Raw genomic sequence first — 19974 nt, 5'->3', positions numbered from 1 at the left:
TTGTTCACTTATGTTCCCTTTATCTAATATTAAGTTTTGGTTGAAGATCTGATAACATTCAGTATCACAAATATGCAAAAGTAGAGAAAATTAGAAAGGGGGCAAATACTTTTTCATAGCACTGTATACATATATGTGGGTATTACTGAGGGTGGCTCCTGATAGTGGATAATATTTAACATGATACGAATTGTAAAATAAAATGGATTAAAAGCTTGGGCATATAATCACCGTACCTTCACCGCTATGCAATATGGTTTCCGAGCTGGTCATGGGTGCACTTCAGCCACGCTCAAGGTCCTAAACGATATAATAACTGCAAATCGATAAAAGACAGTACTGTGCAGCCGTCTTCATCCACCTGGCCAAGGCTTTTGACTCTGTCAATCACTGCATTCTTATTGGCAGACTAAATAGCCTTGGTTTCTCAAATGACTGCTTCGCCTGGTTCACCAACTACTTCTCAGATGGAGTTCAATGTGTCAAATCTGAGGGCCTGTTGTCTGGACCTCTGGCAGTCTCTATGGGGGTGCCACAGGGTTCAATTTTCGGGCCGACTCTATTCTGTGTATATCAATGATGTTGCTCTTGCTGCTGGTGACTCTCAGATCCACCTCTACGCAGACGACACCATTTTGTATACATCTGGCCCTTCATTGGACACTGTGTTAACAAACCTCCAAATGAGCTTCAATGCCATACAAGACTCCTTCCGTGGCCTCCAACTGCTCTTAAACGCTAGTAAAACTAAATGCATGCTCTTCAATCGAACGCTGCTTGCACAACTACAAATACCTAGGTGTCTGGTTAGACCGTAAACTCTCCTTCCAGACTCACATTAAGCATCTCCTATCCAAAGTTAAATCTAGAATCGGCTTCCTATTTCGCAACAAAGCCTCCTTCACTCATGCTGCTAAACATGCCCTCGTAAAACGGACTATCCTACAGATCCTTGACTTCGGCGATGTCATTTACAAAATAGCTTCCAACACTCTACTCAGCAAATTGGATGTAGTCTATCACATTGCCATCCGTTTTGTCACCAAAGCCCCATATACTACCCACCATTGTGACCTGTACGCTCTCGTTGGCTGGCCCTCACTACCCTCACTACCCTCACTCTCGTCGCCAAACCCACTGGCTTCAGGTCATCTATAAATCACTTCTAGGCAAATCCCCGCCTTATCTTAGATCATTGGTCACCATAGCAACACCCACCCGTAGGATGCGCTCCAGCAGGTATATCTCACTGGTCATTTCCCAGAACCAACACCTCCTTTGGCCGCCATTCCTTCCAGTTATCTGCTGCAAATGACTGGAACGAACTGCAAAAATCTCTGAAGCTGGAGACACTTATCTCCCTCACTAACTTTAAGCATCAGTTGTCAGAGCAGCTTACCGATCACTGCACCTGTACACAGCCCATCTGTAATTAGCCCACCCAACTTCCTCATCCCCATATTGTTATTTACATTGTTATTTATTTTGCTCATTTTCACCCCAGTATCTCTATTTGCACATCATCTTCTGCACATCTATCACTCGTGTTAATACTAAATTGTAATTATTTTGCACTATGGCCTATTTATTGCCTTACCTCCATAACTTACTACATTTAAACACACTGTATATAGATTTTCTATTGTGTTATTGACTGTACATTTTGTTTTTGTTTATTCCATATGTAACTTTGTGTTGTTGTTGTTTTTATCGCACTGCTTTGCTTTATCTTGGCCAGGTCGCAGTTGTAAATGAGAACTTGTTCTCAACTGGCTTACCTGGTTAAATAAAGGTTAAATAAAAAAAATAAAAAATACTTTCTAAAGCGCATACATCAACTTGGCATGTTCAGCCCTACAGAAGCCTATAGTTCAGGTCTCCAAATTTCATCCATGCAAATTAGGAGGGCACACAATTAAAATTCTGAATAACGGCACAGCTATTTATATACACTACATGACCAAAAGTATGTGGACACCTGCTTGTCAAACATTTCATTCCAAAATCATGGGCATTGATATGGAGTTGTTTCCCCCCTTTGCTGCTATAACAGCCTCCACTCTTCTGGGAAGGCTTTCCACTAGAGTGAACTACCACTTCCCGGCTGAGCCGTTGTTGCTCCTAGAGGTTTCCTCTTCACACCTAGACGTTTCCACTTCACAATAACAGCACTTACAGTTGACCGGGGCAGCTCTAGCAGGGTAGAAATTTGACAAACTGACTTGTTGGAACGGTGGCATCCTATGACGGTGCCACGTTGAAAGTCACTGAGCTCTTCAGTGACTTTCAACGTGGCACCGTCATAGGGCGGGGTGGGTGTGGAGCCAGAGACAGCAGGGGTTCAAACTGTAGAAGCAGGGGTTCAAACTGTAGAACCCAGTTCCTACGATTTTATACACCTGTCAGCAACGTGTGTGGCTGAAATAGCCGAATCCACTAATTTGAAGGGGTGTCCACATACATTATATATACAAAATAATCTTATTTCACTGTGGAAAAGTGTCTGCAATACATGTCATGTTGGTATGATTTTCAGTTTGCTTCCATTTGGCTGGTTTGACATTCGTCTCCAAGGATCATAAGGAAAAATCATCTGTGTCTTTACAATCTCCTTCTCTAAACGGATTACTAATTTACCGATCTATTATCAATTTATAAATTACAATGCATGGAGAATACATAATATGGTTTTTCCACTTGTAACCGTCAGGTTCCCGCGACCTTATTCATGGTTACTTTACGCATAAACATGGTGGCATTAAGTCAAGTCCAAAATACGGTGTTTCTGTAGACACACCTCCAAAACACCTTCATTTATTTGAGCTCCACCTAAAACGAAAAGTGTATGACTAGCATTCTATTCTCATGCTTAAGTTCAAGGTCAGAATATGTATTGAGAGAAAAGCGCATAAAAAGGGAATTGCGTTCAATTTATGCAAGCTTAACCTCTTAACGATCAGACCCTTTTTTTCCATTTTCGCCTAAAATGACATACCCAAATTTAACTGCCTGTAGCTCAGGATCTGAAGCAAGGATATGCATATTCTTGATACCATTTGAAAGGAAACACTTTGAAGTTGAAATGCAAGAGAAAGGCCACAATATAATATTGCAGTTTAGGCTCAAATTAGATTTTGGCCACTAGATGGAAGCAGTGTGTGTGAAAAGTTTCAGATTGATCCAGTGAAGCATTTTAATACTGGACTATTTTGTATCAAGTCTGGTCAATTGATACATTTTCAAGAACATAACTATAGAGAACATACAAAAATGATATGGTAATACAAAATGTAAGTTTACACACTCCCAGGAATGTCATACATGATGGATCATTAGCTTATACAGTAACTTTCTAGATGGCCGGGCGGGGTCGGTGTGGAGCCAGAGACGGCAGGTGTTCAAACTGTAGAACCCAGTTCCTACATTTGAATATAAAAATTGATTTCATCAAGCAAAACTATGCTACATTTTATCTCTGGGACCCTTAGGATGACAAATCAGAGCAAGATATGTAAGTACATTATTTACCTTCAGAGGTGAATATATCAAACCAGTTGCATGATACATTTTGTTGTTGTTTTGCACTTTCCTCAAACAATAGCATGGTATTCTTTCACTGTAATAGCTACTGTAAATTGAACAGTGCAGTAAAATTAACAAGAATTTAAGCATTCTGGTCACATAAGACATGTCTATGTCCTGGAAAGTTTGCTGTGACTTACAACAGTCATGCTAATCACATTAGCGCACGGTAGCTCAACCGTCCCGTATACGGGACACCGATCCCGTAGAGGTTAAGTCAGGTCTGAATTGGGCCCATGTGCATACAGATTACTTGCCTGTCATTTTTTCCTCGCTGTACTCTCTTTCATTCAATTTCTTTCTTCAGCAAAGAACGACTCTGCATTGTCTGCTTCACATGAGGCTTTCGTTTAGGATGGTGGACCATTCTTGATTAACACGGGAAACTTGATTACAGTGAGAAAAACCCAGCATGTTGCAGTTCTTGACACACTCAAAGCAGTGCACCTGGCATCTTCTACCATACCCCGTTCAACGAGACATAAATATTTTATCTTCACATTCACATTCTGAATGTTACACATACACAATCCATGCCTCAATTGCCTGAAGACAATTGTCTTAAAACAAAATAAATCCTTCTTTAATCGGTCTCCTCCCCTTCATGTACACTGATTGAAGTGCATTTAACAGGTGACAGCAGCAAGGGGTCATAGCTTTCACCTGGATTCACCTGGTCAGTCTGTCATGGAAAGAGCAGGTGTTCCTAATGTTTTGTACACTCAGTGCAGATGATCCCAATTTTAGCTCAAAGTCAGCTGCAATTTGAAAAAAAAAGAAAAGTAGCACATTGAACCATGTCACGTGGCGTATTTTTAAAAGTATTTGGATAGTGCTCAAACATAGACATCATATCTGAATTCCTCCATCTTTATGCACCATTGTTTTGTTTGGTCTTTTTCCTGTATTTTTTAGAAGCATCCAGCTGCAGACAGTGAGCGCTGAGGGCGCCCGGTCTGTGAATGTCTCAGATGGTGTTTTTGCTTCTCAGTTGGTATGTGTGCATGCAGTGTTCTAACGCCATGGACCAAGGCTATATACAGGTCCGATCAGACTGGCAAACACAGGTCCAATCAGACTGGCCAACCAGGAATAGGGCAATTCCGCCCCTGGCTGAAACCCTCATATTAAACACCAATGGTATTCACTAAGTTGATAGGTTATATTTAGGATAATCTTTTACAGCTTTGTCATTATATTTTCTATTTTAAAATCATCGTATTGTATTATTTTATATATTTTACATGTGATAAGGCCACACAGAGGGCCAGAGATAATTACAGACACCTGTAATAATCTGGGTGGAAAAATGCCACTAGATGTCATGTTATAAATTATATAAAATCCTTGAAAGTTACCAAACTTCACCTTTGGATGTTACCAAAAATGTACCCTCCCTTTGCAACCCTATCTGCACCTATAGCGAACACACCCACAACACATGTAAACACACTCTGATCTATAATCAGCTCAATTTCTTTTCAACACTCAACACATATAGTTTGGGAGTCCACGAGGACCTGAGGAGTCGAACAAAATCAATTGAGATTCTCCTGGGGAGAGAGAGATATGACAGACTTCTTGATTGATTGACTGACAGACAATTAGCGTGATTGCTGATTGACAGGCAGCTGTGTGAGAGGGTGTGTTTGGTCCAGAGAGCATTACAAGAGCAGCAGTCTCAGCCCTATCAGTCTCAGCTAGTTTCCCTCCAAGTCACCTTGACCCTTAGCTCATCACAAGCGGAAGACCATGCCACACAAAATGGGTGAGTTATTTGTAAGAGTCCTAAGCGCTTTTGTGTGTTCCAGATTAGATGCCATTTTCACTTTGTCTTTATGCTAGAAGAAATGAGTTTATTTCATTGAGTAAGAAAAGCATTATCTTCAATACTTTGATGTGGCTTATCTGATCTGGTTGCAGCCGAGAAGGTTCTGATTGTGTACGCCCACCAGAGTACTGGGTCATTTAACGCTGCAGCTAAAGATGCAGCTGTGACAGCTCTGACTGCTCAGGGCTGTAAGGTGGAGGTGTCTGACCTATACGCCATGAAGTTTAAAGCCTCTGCTACTGTTGATGACATCACTGGTAACAGTCTAAACCATGCGTTACTTAATTACAGTAGTGAATGATAAGTGTGTAAGCTTGAGTGCCTATTAAATGCTTAAGGTCACCACAATTTTCTGTTGGCAAGAGCTTTTTCTTTTCTACCTCAACTTTCTTAGTCTCAGTCTGTTATGATTTATCAGGGGAGGTGAAGGATGCTGAGCACTTCCAGTATGGGGAGGAGACCATGCTGGCATGGAAGGAGGGCCGACTCTCTGCTGATATCACTGAGGAACACCGCAAACTCTCTGAAGCGGAGCTTGTCATATTCCAGGTGATCTCCTGCAGTACTGTGAAGTGTCTTAGGCTCAAAGTTGATGAAGCCAATTTTCCTAACCTAATTTTAAGTGTAGAGCCTTTAGTGCTTTTTGGATGGTGGCTGAAATGCACCCATTCCAGGTACTGGTTTTTGACTAGTGTCTCATCTCTCAGTTTCCTATGTACTGGTTCACTGTTCCTGCCATCATGAAGGGCTGGATGGACCGGGTGCTCACACTGGGATTTGCCTACACCTCAGAAAAGAGGTACAGCCAGGGCATCTTCAAGGTAGGGGATGCATGTAGGGCCTACGTAGATTATTTTTTCAACCAGCAATGATCAAGAAATGACTCAGATTTTGCTCTTACTGTTACATCAGCTGTTGTACAATGACACAGGAGACATTTACTGCAATGGGCCTTTTAATAACACCACAAATGGTTGGTTTACATGCTCCTTCAAGGTTCCTCCCATTATGTGGTCCATTCATATCAATGTTTCCCTCCAGGACAAGAAAGCCATGCTGTCCTTCACCACTGGATCCCAGGCGTCTATGTTCAGTGCCAATGGTATCAATGGAGACATGAATGTCACCCTGTGGCCACTGCAGGTATGTTAGGCTTGGCTGACACTACCAGCATGTAGACTGCTGTACTGCAACGTGCTTTTGCTTTCTATATGTTATCTCCACTGGATGTCTGCTTTTATTATAAGCATTTGACTTCCAGGTTGGAAAGTGCTAATTTTAACGATTGGAGGACTGCTTCAGTTGGACAAATCAATTCATGTTTTATATACTTTAGCATGGTTATTGAATAAGTTCATTCCCTCTCTTTAGAACGGCATCCTGCACTACTGTGGTTTCCAGGTTCTGGCTCCTCAGATCTTCTGGGCTCCACCCCACATCCCCGCTGATGCTCGGGACAGCATGCTGGAGGCATGGCGCACACGGCTGCAAGGGCTTCTGGGAGAAGTACCGCTTACTTTCACACCCTCTGACAGCTTTGATGGTGGGAGGGGCTTCCAGCTCAAAGAGGATGTCCAGGAGAAGCACTCAGCCAATGAGTTTGGCCTGTCTGTCGGAATCCATCTGGGCAAGCCCCTCCCACCCAACAGCCAGCTCAAAGCTGGGGTGTGAAGGATACTGGAGGACTGTCATCCCTACACATGCTGCTTATGCTCTAAATAACAAATAAAGATTGGCTTCCTTAAACTGAATGGTGTTCACTTTAATACCACACTTGTTATTCAATGTTTTAACCTAGGTGTCATAGTTGGTCAACTGACTAATTAACTCGTCTGCAGTCTTCCACATTTTCTGATGGCATTCAAGTATTTTGTTTAGTTCACTAATCTTGTATGGTAACCACTGGGTTGAGGCTCACTACTTTACAAAAGCAGCTTCATAACACTCCGTTCCATACTCTCCCCACGCAGACATGCTGTGACCTGTATGCTCTCTCACTGACGGGCTGGGTATGGGGTGGCTTGAGAAGCCTTGGACCCCTCTCCCAAATGCCGCTTTGGTTTGGGGCAACGGCTGGGCCTGTACCCTGCCACACAAAGCCCTCAGCTTCCATACAGCGGGAAGAAATGGATCCGTTTAGGAGAAGGCTTACCATAGCGCTGAATGTAAAGAAAGCCCTCTGCGACCTTGCCTAAGAAATTGCATTGTTTTATGAATACACAGCTTGCAACTCCAGATTAGGATTTCTGCAACTATTTAGTGAAAATGTACATCTGGGATCGGTTCGGCGTCTAGGGAACACCCTTGTTTTGGCGGGAAGCACTTAATGCCACAGCGGAGGCACACTGGGAACATGGTCCGAGCCCTTGGGTTAATCTGGGTCTGCTGTTCCTACACACAGGAAGCACAACCAACGGAGCGCTCAAGCTTTCTGCAGTGTTTGTGCGAGTGTTTGCCATAGGGCCAGGAGTTTTCCCTGAATGGGTAATTGAGGTTTGTGGCATGTAACCTGTGTCAAGGGTGGGTATATTTGAGCATGTATAGTCTCTGACGCAGCCATGATTGTCATAGTTGCAGGGTTTGGGCCAGGGTATGTTTGTCTGGAGGGAGATCACCAGTCCTGTCCCATCCTGCTCTGCTATTGTTCTCCATGGTTCTCATCTCCCACACGCTGACGGGAAGGCTATTCTCCACAATCAATGGGAGGAAGTGGGTACTCGTGCCAGGATCGGCTGCTCTGGATATCTCAGGGAGGTAAAACAAGCACATCCATTCAGAACCTTTCTGGCACAGTGTTTGAAGCCTAAATGACTGGTGTTAATCACGCAAACCAACAGTTTTTAAAGGCACTGGTTGAAAATATCCAATAGAAGGCAATAGCAACTCAAAGTAGTGAAAAGTTAGAACACAAACTTAACAGAAATTACATTAGATCCCTTACATTGAGACGAACCACTGAATTAAATGGATATGACACTTAAGAGCAGTAACTATATATTTCCAGTTTGAATTACTTGGAATAATATTACATACAATTTTTACAATCAAAAGACTGCCTATTTGTTTTGACGGGGCAGTAAATGAGTTTCTCTGTCTGGGCACGACGTGACAATTACAAGTCAGTCAAACAATTATGACCAAAAACAGGGTACCAGTTATTATTTCTTCGCTGCAAGGATGCAGTCTGGGCACGACCAGATTCAAACCGTTTAAGCCCCTCACCTCCGTCCACCATATGGCCGGACCAATTAGTGTCCTCTGATAATCTGTGGGGCTGGTTTAGTTGATGACGACAATGAAGAGCACCTGTACTGGGTGAAGAAGTCGAAAATCATAACAATGGCTGCTCTTGAGGTTGGTGTTGATGCTGCTATAGCAGCAGTTATATCAGAACTGGAGGTCACAACTTAATTGAAGGAACAGCGAATAACTGCATTAAATGCTTTTCTCTGGGAGAAAACGTTTTCGCTCTTCTCCTGACTGGGTTTAGCCAAGAGCTTGCTTTACCAGCTAGCTCCACCGGTAGTCAATAAGGCAGTGTACGGATACTTACAGAAAGACGCCAACCACTAGGTAAGAACGCAGTAATAACCTGTTAATAGATAATACGTAGCTGCTAAATACTGATATAAAGTTCACTGGATTTTCCTGGTTATGTAGAAACAATTATTCGTTACCAGAAGAAATATCAATAATAGAGGTTAGCTAGCTGTTAACAGTTTGTCTGTGTCGGTAGCTTCCCTCTCGCAGGCGCTTGCTAACTTCACTTTCCCCAACATTAGCTAGGTATTTGTTTAACATAGAGAGGCTCGTCAGTCGCCATTTCATGTAATTGCTTTACATTCACTCAATGCTGCACGTATTTCATCTCATCCAGGTAAATTGTGTTGTAATGGCGAAGGTGCATAAAGATGGCAGCCCCCATGTACTTACAGTGGGTCCTCATTTAGTGTTATTGGCCTAAAGGTCTACTTCAATATATATCAATCAATCATTCCTTAATTCGTTCATCACATTACACAGTATACAAGTAATTCATGCCTTTAAATACAGTCAAGGATTTTAGTTACAAAACAAAATAACATAGGGATCCTTGAATAATTTAACAATAAATAAACCACAACATGTCAGCTAAAGCAATTCCATTCACAAATGCATGCAACTGTTTTTAATCGTGGCTGTATTAAACACTTTAATGCCTTTTTAGACTATATGGGATTGATTATATTTGTTTGTAAATTGTTATTGTACTTGTGGTGTTGTTTAAACTGTTCCAAACGGTCAGAAAAATATTGTAATCTAACAGAACATGTTTGAGACAAATACTGTAACAAGCACACAGCATGCACTCCTCCTACCCTCCTTGATATCCTTCTTATGTATTATTATAATTAGTATTATTATAGCTAAAATATTATTTAATACATTTCAAGTACATAAAAATTTACTCAGCAAGAGTCTATTGTCCTGCTGATAGCCCATCAAAGGTGGATGGCTTCTTTTTTATACCGATTTATTGAATTAATATCGCCCCGTAGCACTCACCTCTGTCATCATGAAGTGCTTTGAGAGACTAGTCAAGGATTATATCACCTCTACCTTACCTGTCACCCTAGACCCACTTCAATTTGCTTACCGCCCCAATAGATCCACAGACGATGTAATCGCCATCACACTGCACGCTGCCCTATCCCATCTGGACAAGAGGAATACCTATGTAAGAATGCTGTTCATTGACTATAGCTCAGCATTCAACAACTTAGTACCCTCCAAGCTCATCATTAAGCTCGAGGCCCTGGGTCTGAACCCCGCCCTGTGCAACTGGGTCCTGGTTTCCTGACGGGCCGCCCCCAGTTGGTGAAGGTAGGAAACAGCATCTCCACCTCACTGATCCTCAAAACTGGGGCCCCACAAGGGTGCGTGCTCAGCCCCCTCCTGTACTCCCTGTTCACCCATGACTGCGTGGCCAAGCACGCCTCCAACTCATTCATCAAGTTTGCAGACGACACAACAGTAGTTGGCTTGATTACCAACAATGACGAGACCGCCTACAGGGAGGAGGTGATGGCTCTGGGATTGTGGTGCCAGGAAAATAACCTCTCACCCTCTCACTCGTGGACTTCAGGAAACAGCAGAGGGTGCACCCCCCTATCCACATCGACGGAACCGCAATGGAGAAGGTGGAAAGCTTCAAATTCCTTGCCGTACACATCACTGACAAACTGAAATGGTCCACTCACACAGACAGTGTGGTGAAGAAGGCGTAACAGAGCCTCTTCAACTTAAGGAGGCTGAAGAAATTTGTCTTGGCACCTAAAACCCTCACAGACTTTTACAGATTATTTTCCTAACTCCCTGTTTTTGGCACCTGACCACACAACTGGACAGTAGTCCAGGGGCGACAAAACTAGGGCCTGTAGGACTTGCCTTGTTGATAGTGTTGTTAAGAAGGCAGAGCAGCGCTTTATTATGGACAGACTTCTCCCAATCTTAGCTACTGTTGCATAAACATGTTTTGACTATGACAGTTTACAATCTAGGGATACTCCAAGCAGTTTAGTCGCCTCAACTTTCTTAATTTCCACATTATTCATTATAAGATTTAGTTGAGGTTTAGGGTTTAGTGAATGATTTGTCCCAATTACAATGCTTTTATTTTTGAAATATTTAGGACTAACTTATTTCTTGCCACTCATTCTGAAACTGACTGCAGCTCTTTGTTAAGTGTTGCAGTGATTTCACCTGCTGTAGTAGCTGAAGTGTATAGTGTTGAGTCATCAAAGCCAGTGGCATGTCATTAGTAAAGATTGAAAAAAGTAAGGGGCCTAGACAGCTGCCCTGGGGAATTGTTTCGGCCGAGGCTGCTCCTCCTCCTGGTTCGGGCAGGCTTCGGCGGTCGTCATCCCCGGAGTACTAGCTGCCACCGATCTATGTTTCATGTTCATTTGGTTTTGTCTTGATGTTGTACACCTGTGTCTTGTTAGTCCTCGTTAGTGTCCTATTTAGTTCTCGTTGTGTGTGTTTGTCTTTGTGTGTGATTGCTCTTCTGTTTTGTGTTGGAGCTACGTACTTCCCTCCAGTGTTTTGGAGAGGTTTTTCGCACATGTTAGTGCGCCGTTTGTTTGACGCCTGTGTGCGCCGTTATTTCGCCTTCGGGCTTATTTTGCTTATTTTCTACGTGAATATTGCACTAAAGTCTTTTGGACTGAGCTTCTGCGTCCTGCGCTTGATTCATGCACCACACCCACCTTCAGCACCCCTTGACAGAATCACACACCAAAATGGAATCAGCAGGATCTGCAGTTACGCCTGAGTCGCTCGAGGAGCATGTTCGCGGCCAAGATGACCAGATACGACAACTGGGGACCGCTCTACAGGACGTCATCAACACCAACCCCATCGGCCGGTCCACCAGTCCCAGGTCCGGAACCCAGGGGGATTCGGCTCTCGCTCCCGAGGGCGTATGACGGAACAGCTGCCGGGTGTCAGGGGTTCCTCCTGCAGGTGGAGCTCTACCTGGCCACTGTACACCCGGTGCCCTCGGGACACGAGAGCGTTTCCGCCCTCATCTCCTGTCTCACGGGCAAGGCGTTGGAGTGGGCTAACGCCGAGTGGAGGAAGATGGACGCCAACACCATCTCCTACGCCGAGTTCTCCCGCCGCTTCAAGGCCGTGTTCGACCATCCACCTGAGGGCAAAGCGGCGGGGAGCGTCTAGTCCACCTGAGACAGGGGAGGAGGAGCGCACAGGCGTTTGCTCTAGAGTTCCGGACTCTAGCGGCGGACGCAGGGTGGAATGAACGGGCCCTCATCGACCATTTTCGATGTAGCCTACGGGAGGACGTTCAACGTGAGTTGGCCTGCAGGGATACCCATCTCACCTTCGACCAGTTGGTCGATATGTCCATCCGTCTGGACACCCTGCTGGCCACCCGTGGACGTCCCGAGGGGGTCCGTCCATTCCGCCCTCCGGCACCTCCGAGCCGAGCCCTATGGAGCTCGGGGGTGCCGGCGCTAGAGAAAGGAGGAGGAGGAGCCCGAGGGGGCCTGTCTCCTGCACCAAGTGCGGTCGTGGAGGGCACACTGCGGCCAGGTGCTGGGGAGGGTTCTCCCGGGGGAGAAGACAACAGGCCACGCACTGGGGGGCCTCCCAGGTGAGTAGACGTCCCACTTACCCAGAGCTTTCTGTTGTGCACTTTTGTATACCTGTGTGTTTTCCACAGGTTGCACCTCATTCCCAGCATAAGGCGCTAGTAGATTCAGGCGCAGCTGGGAATTTTGTTGATCGGAAGTTTTGTTTAGATTTAGGGATCCCTCTCCTACCTGTTGACAAACCTTTTCCCGTTCATGCCTTAGATAGCCGCCCGTTGGGGTCGGGGTTGATTAGGGGAGATCACAGCACCACTTAGGATGTGTGCGCAGGGGGGTCATGAAGAGACTATACAGCTGTATCTGATCGACTCTCCTGCGTACCCAGTGGTGCTGGGAATTCCCTGGTTAAGCACCCATAACCCTGCTATTTCGTGGCAACAGAGGGCTCTCGATGGGTGGTCTTCTCAGTGCGAGGGGCGATGTCTGGGTGTTTCCGTGGGGGCGACTTCGGTGGAAAGTCCAAACCAAGTGCCCGCACTGCACATTCCGCCTGAATATGGGGATTTAGCTCTCGTGTTTAGTAAAACTAGGTCGACGCAGTTGCCTCCTCATAGACAGGGGGATTGTGCGATTGATCTCCAGGCAGGAGCAGCGCTCCCACGGAGCCACGTGTATCCTTTGTCTCAAGAGGAGAGAAAAGCTATGGAGACTTACATAGCCGAATCTTTGAGACAAGGATACATTCGGCCCTCCACTTCTCCCGCCTCCTCGAGCTTCTTTTTTGTGAAGAAGAAAGATGGAAGGTTGCGCCCGTGCATTGATTATCGTGGTCTCAATCAGATTACTGTGAAATACAGTTATCCACTCCCTCTGATTGCGACCATGACAGAGTCATTGCATGGAGCGCGGTTTTTCACAAAATTGGATCTCAGGAGCGCGTATAACTTGGTGCGCATTAGGGAGGGCGAAGAATGGAAGACAGCGTTTAGTACCACGTCAGGTCATTTCGAATATCTCGTCATGCCATATGGGTTGATGAATGCTCCATCAGTCTTCCAATCCTTCGTAGATGACATTTTCCGGGATATGCAGGGACAAGGGGTGGTCGTGTACATTGATGACATTCTGGTGTACTCGTCTACCCGAGCCGAGCATATAACCCTGGTGCGTCGTGTATTGAGGAGGCTGTTGGAGCACGACCTATATGTCAAGGCAGAGAAATGTCTGTTTTTCCAGGAGTCGGTCTCCTTTTTGGATTATCGGTTGTCCGCGTCAGGGGTGAGAATGGAGGTGGATCGTGTGTCCGCTGTGCGTAATTGGCAAACTCCAACCACTGTAAAGAGGTGCAGCAGTTCTTGGGCTTTGCGAATTACTACCGGAGGTTTATCCGGGGTTTTGGACAGGTGGCAGCTCCCATCACGTCCCTTCTGAAAGGGGGTCCGGTGCGCCTGCAGTGGTCAGCTGATGCGGACAGGGCCTTTAGGAGACTGAAGGACCTGTTTACGTCGGCTCCGGTGCTGGCGCATCCGGATCCCGCATTACCCTTTCAGGTTGAGGTAGACGCGTCTGAGGCTGGTATAGGGGCCGTTCTCTCTCAGCGGTCCGGCACGCCACCTAAACTCAGCCCCTGTGCTTTTTACTCAAAAAAGCTCAGCCCGGCGGAGCGTAACTATGACGTTGGGGACAGGGAGCTGTTAGCTGTAGTTCAAGCCCTTAAGGTGTGGAGGCATTGGCTTGAGGGGGCTCAACACCCTTTCCTCATTTTGACTGACCATCGGAACCTGGAGTACATCCGGGCAGCGAGGAGACTGAACCCTCGCCAGGCTCGATGGAGTATGTTTCTCACCAGGTTCGTATTTAAAATCACGTACATCCCTGGGTCCCAGAATGGTAAGGCAAATGCGCTGTCCCGCGGTATGACACGGAGGAGAAGTCCGTTGAGCCTACTCCCATACTACCGGAGTCTTGCCTAGTGGCACCGGTGGTGTGGGAGGTCGATGCCGAAATCGAGCGAGCGTTGCGTGCCCGACCCCCAGCCCTCCACAGTGTCCTGAGGGTCGGAAGTACGTTCCGCTCGAGATTCGGGATCGACTCATTTACTGGGCTCACACGTCACCCTCCTCTGGACATCCGGGTATTGGCCGGACAGTGCATTGCCTTAGCACTAAATACTGGTGGCCCACTTTGGCTAGGGATGTGAGGGTTTATGTCTCCTCCTGCTCGGTGTGCGCCCAGTGTAAGGCGCCCCGACATCTGCCCAGGGGTAAGTTACAACCCCTGCCCGTTCCACAACGACCATGGTCACACCTCTCGGTGGATTTTGTGACAGACCTTCCCCTCTCTCAGGGGAATACCACCATCCTGGTCGTTGTGGACCGGTTCTCTAAGGCCTGTCGTCTTCTCCCTATGTCGGGTCTTCCTACTGCCCTACAGACCGCTGAGGCCCTATTTACCCACGTCTTCTGGCATTACGGGGTACCCGAGGATATAGTGTCTGATCGAGGCCCCCAGTTTACCTCCCGTGTTTGGAGAGCGTTCATGGAGCGGTTGGGGGTCTCGGTTAGCCTTACCTCAGGGTACCACCCGGAGAGTAACGGGCAGGTAGAACGTGTCAACCAGGATGTGGGTAGGTTTCTGAGGTCGTATTGCCAGGGCCGGCCGGAGGAGTGGGCACGGTACATTCCCTGGGCCGAGATGGCCCAGAACTCTCTCCGCCACTCCTCTACCAACCTAACCCCCTTCCAATGTGTGTTAGGTTACCAGCCGGTTCTGGCACCTTGGCAGCAGAGCCAGATCGAGGCCCCTGCGGTGGATGATTGGATGAGGCGCTCGGAAGAGACGTGGAACGCTGCCCACGTCCACCTGCAGCGGGCCGTCCTTCGTCACAAGGCGAGCGCCGATCTCCACCGCAGTGAGGGGCCGGTGAACGCACCCGGAGATCGAGTCTGGCTCTCTACCAGAAACCTACCCCTCCGCCTGCCCTGCCGGAAGCTGGGTCGGCGGTTTGTGGGGCCCTTTAAAGTCCTGAGAAGATTGAACGAGGTGTGTTATAGGTTATATCTACCTGTTGAGTATAAGAATATTAACCCCTCGTTCCATGTGTCTCTTCTCAGGCTGGTGGTAGCTGGTCCACTCCAGGACAATGAGATAGGGGAGACTCCTCCGCCCCCACTGGACATCGAGGGGGCTCCGGCGTACACCGTTCGGTCCATCTTGGACTCTAGACGCCGGATGGGGGGTCTCCAGTATCTCGTGGAGTGGGAGGGGTACGGCCCGGAGGAGCGGTGCTGGGTGCCGCGGAGGGACATCCTAGACCCATCTCTCCTGTCGGAGTTCCACCGGGACAATCCCGCGCGCACGGCTGGAGCCGTACTGTCACGGTTTCGGCCGAGGCTGCTCCTCCTCCTGGTTCAGGCAGGCTTCGGCGGTCGTCGTCCCCAGAGTACTAGCTGCCACCGATCTATGTTTCATGTTCGTTTGGTTTTATCTTGATGTTGTACACCTGTGTCTTGTTAGTCCTCGTTAGTGTCCTATTTAGTTCTCGTTGTGTGTGTTTGTCTTTGTGTGTGATTGCTCTTCTGTTTTGTGTTGGAGCTACGTACTTCCCTCCAGTGTTTTGGAGAGGTTTTTCGCACATGTTAGTGCGCCGTTTGTTTGACGCCTGTGTGCGCCGTTATTTCGCCTTCGGGCTTATTGTGCTTATTTTCTACGTGAATATTGCACTAAAGTCTTTTGAACTGAGCTTCTGCGTCCTGCGCTTGATTCATGCACCACACCCACCTTCAGCACCCCTTGACAGGAATGCCAGACTCTACCTGGATTATGTTGGAGAGGCTTCCATTAAAGAACACCCTGTGTGTTCTGTTAGACAGGTAACTCTTTATCCACAAAATAGCAGGGGGTGTTAAGCCATAACACACACTACCGGTCAAAAGTTCTTGAACACCTACTCATTCAATGTTTTTTCCTTATTTTTTCCTATTTTCCACATTGTAGAATAATAGTGAAGACATCAAAACTATGAAATAACACTTATGGAATCATGTAGTAACCCAAAAAGTGTTTGAGATTCTTCAAATAGCCATCCTTTGCCTTTGTGACAGCTTTGCACACTCTTGGCATTCTCTCAACTAGCTTGACCTGGAATGATTTTCTAACAGTCTTGAAGGAGTTCCCACATATGCTGAGCACTTGTTGGCTGCTTTTCCTTCACTCTGCGGTCCGACTCATTCAAAACCATCTCAACTTGGTTGAGATCGAGGGATTGTGGAGGCCAGGTCATCTGATGCAGCACTCCATCACTCTCCTTCTTGGTAAAATAGCCCTTACACAACCTGGAGGTGTATTGGGTCATTGTCCTGTTGAAAAACAAATTGTAGTCCCACTAAGCCCAAACCAAATGTGATGGCGTATCGCTGCATAATGCTCTGGAGCCATGCTGGTTAAGTGTGCCTTGAATTCTAAATAAATCGCAGACAGTGTTACCAGCAAAGCACCCCCACACCATAACACCTCCTCCTCCCTGCTTTACAGTGGGAAATACACATGTGGAGATCATACGTTCACCCACACCGCATCTCACAAAGACACGGCGGTTGGAACCAAAAATCTCCAATTTGGATTCCAGACCAAAGGACAAATGTCCACCGGTCTAATGTCCATTGCTCGTATTTCTTGGCCCAATTAAGTCTCTTCTACTTATTGGAGTCCTTTAGTAGTGGTTTCTTTGCAGCAATTCGACCATGGCCTGATTCACACAGTCTCTTCTGAACAGTTGATGTTGAGATGTGTCTGTTACTTGAACTCTGTGAAGCATTTATTTGGGCTGCAATTTCTGAGGCTGGTAACTATAATGAATTTATCCTCTGCAGCAGAGGTAACTCTGGGTCTTCCATTCCTGTGGCAGTCCTCATGAGAGCCAGTTTCATGATAGCACTTGATGGTTTTTAGCGACTGTATTTGAAGAAACTTTCAAAGTTCTTGAAATTTTCCGTATTGACTGACCTTCATGTCTTAAAGTAATGATGGACTGTCGTTTCTCTTTGCTTATTTGAGCTGTTCTTGCCGTAATATACTTTGTCACAACACAACTGATTGGCTCAAACGCATTAAGAAGGAAGAAATGGTGACTACCTCATGAAGCTGGTTGAGAGAATGCCAAGAGTGTGCAAAGCTGTCATCAAGGAAAATGGTGGCTATTTGAAGAATCTCAAATATAAAATATATTTTGATTTGTTTAACACTTTTTTGGTTACGGCATGATTCCATATGTGTTATTTCATAGTTTTGATGTCTTCACTATTATTCTACAATGTGGAAAATAGTAAAAATAAAGAAAAACCTTGAATGAGTAGGTGTTCTAAAACTTTTGACCGGTAGTGTACGTTTTTCCAGCAGTAGACTATGATCAATAATGTCAAAAGCAGCACTGAAGTCTAGCAAAACAGCTCCGACAATCATTTTATCAACAAAATCATCAATTTCACTCAGCCAATCATCAGTCATTTGTGTAAATGCCGTGCATGTTGAATTCCCTTCCCTATAAGCGTGCTGAAAGTCTGTTGTCAATTTGTTTACAGTAAAATAGCATTGTATCTGGTCAAACACAATTTTTTCCAAAAGTTTAATTTGGGTTAGTAACAGGCTGATTGGTTGGCTATTTGAGCCAGTAAAGGGGGCTTTGCTATTCTTGGGTAGTGGAATGACTTTTGCTTCCAGGCCTCCAGGCCTGAGTGCACACACTTTCTTGTAAGATTGAACATATGACAAATAGGAGTGGTAATATCATCCGCTATTATCATCTGTAATTTTCCACCCAAGTTGTCAAACCCAGGTGGCTTGTCATTGCTGATAGACAACCATTTTTTCACCTCTTCCACACTCACTTCACAGAATTCAAAATTACATTGCTTGTCTTTCATAATTTGGTCAGTTATACTTGGATGTGTAGGGTAGACGTTTGTTGCTGGCATGTCATGCCTAAATTTGCTAATCTTGCCAATGAAAAAGTCATTAAAGTCGATTTAAAAAATACTCTGATCTTGTAGATTACTAATGCAAATATTAGGGTTAGGAAAGTATGTATATAAAAAAATAACTGTTTGGAGAACCTTTACTCACTAAATATATTGATGAATAAAAAAATACAGTGGTTTGATTCGTCCTGAAATATGTCATATTCAAGTTTAATCCATAAAATATTGGAAGGTGGAAAAAAAAAGTGTACAATAGGGGTTGAACAATTATCAAATAAATCTACCTTAATTCTCACTATTTATGGAACTGTATGACAACGATCCAGTCGTCGTGAATTGCACACCAGGCTCAAGGTTTAACCTGCTACATGTAGTCGGAGTTCCATAATGATTCAAATAGGCATAAATTATTGCACAACATTAGCCTAATATTATCCACTAATACTAGCGCCCCTCAGGAACAACTTACAAGGACTTGGCAGAGGAAAGAAAGGTAAAAGGAATGGATTGATGAAAAAAATTGTTTTATATATATATATATATATATATATATATATATATATATATATATATATATATATATATATGTGTGTATTACAGAGGGTGGCTCCCGTTAGTGGATAATATTTAACATGGTATGAATTGTAAAATAAAATAGAGAAAAGCTTGGGCATATAATCAATACTTTCTAAAGCGCATACATCAACTTGGCATATTCAGCCCTACAGAAGCCTATAGTTCAGGTCTCCAAATTTCATCCATGCAAATTAGGAGGGCACACAATTAAAATTCTGAATAACGGCACAGCTATTTATATACACTACATGACCAAAAGTCTGTGGACACCTGCTTGTCAAACATTTCATTCCAAAATCATGGGCATTGATATGGAGTTGGTTCCCCCCTTTGCTGCTATAACAGCCTCCACTCTTCTGGGAAGGCTTTCCTCTAGAGTGAACTACCACTTCCCGGCTGAGCCGTTGTTGCTCCTAAACGTTTCCACTTCACACCTATACGTTTCCACTTCACAATAACAGCACTTACAGTTGACCGGGGCAGCTCTAGCAGGGTAGAAATTTGACAAACTGACTTGTTGGAACGGTGGCATCATATGACGGTGCCACGACAGCAGGGGTTCAAACTGTAGAAGCAAGGTTTCAAACTGTAGAACCCAGTTCCTACGATTTTATACACCTGTCAGCAACGTGTGTGGCTGAAATAGCCGACTCCACTAATTTGAAGGGGTGTCCACCTACATTATATATACAGAATAATCTTATTTCACTGTGGAAAAGTGTCTGCAATACATGTCATGTTGGTATGATTTTCAGTTTGCTTCCATTTGGCTGGTTTGACATTCGTCTCCAAGGATCATAAGGAAAAATCATCTGTGTCTTTACAATCTCCTTCTCTAAACGGATTACTAATTTACCGATCTATTATCAATTTATAAATTACAGTGCATGGAGAATACTGTTATTTCTATCAGGAAAAA

The 19974-nt window shown here is 45.1% G+C and overlaps 1 protein-coding gene across 1 annotated transcript; it reads left to right on the top strand.

The window, feature by feature from the left end:
* Positions 1 to 5243: 5243 nt before the first annotated feature.
* Positions 5244 to 7164, top strand: LOC123481693 (NAD(P)H dehydrogenase [quinone] 1-like). Its single transcript, XM_045206427.1, has 6 exons — positions 5244 to 5350; positions 5506 to 5670; positions 5832 to 5962; positions 6121 to 6234; positions 6455 to 6556; positions 6785 to 7164. The coding sequence occupies exons 1-6, from the start codon at positions 5335 to 5337 to the stop codon at positions 7082 to 7084; spliced, it is 828 nt and encodes a 275-aa protein (XP_045062362.1). The 5' UTR covers positions 5244 to 5334; the 3' UTR covers positions 7085 to 7164.
* Positions 7165 to 19974: the final 12810 nt, after the last annotated feature.

The sequence above is a fragment of the Coregonus clupeaformis genome, chromosome 23 (assembly GCF_020615455.1).
Source record: "Coregonus clupeaformis isolate EN_2021a chromosome 23, ASM2061545v1, whole genome shotgun sequence".
In the NCBI taxonomy this organism is placed as follows: domain Eukaryota; kingdom Metazoa; phylum Chordata; class Actinopteri; order Salmoniformes; family Salmonidae; genus Coregonus; species Coregonus clupeaformis.
This window is presented reverse-complemented; position numbering and strand designations above follow the sequence as displayed.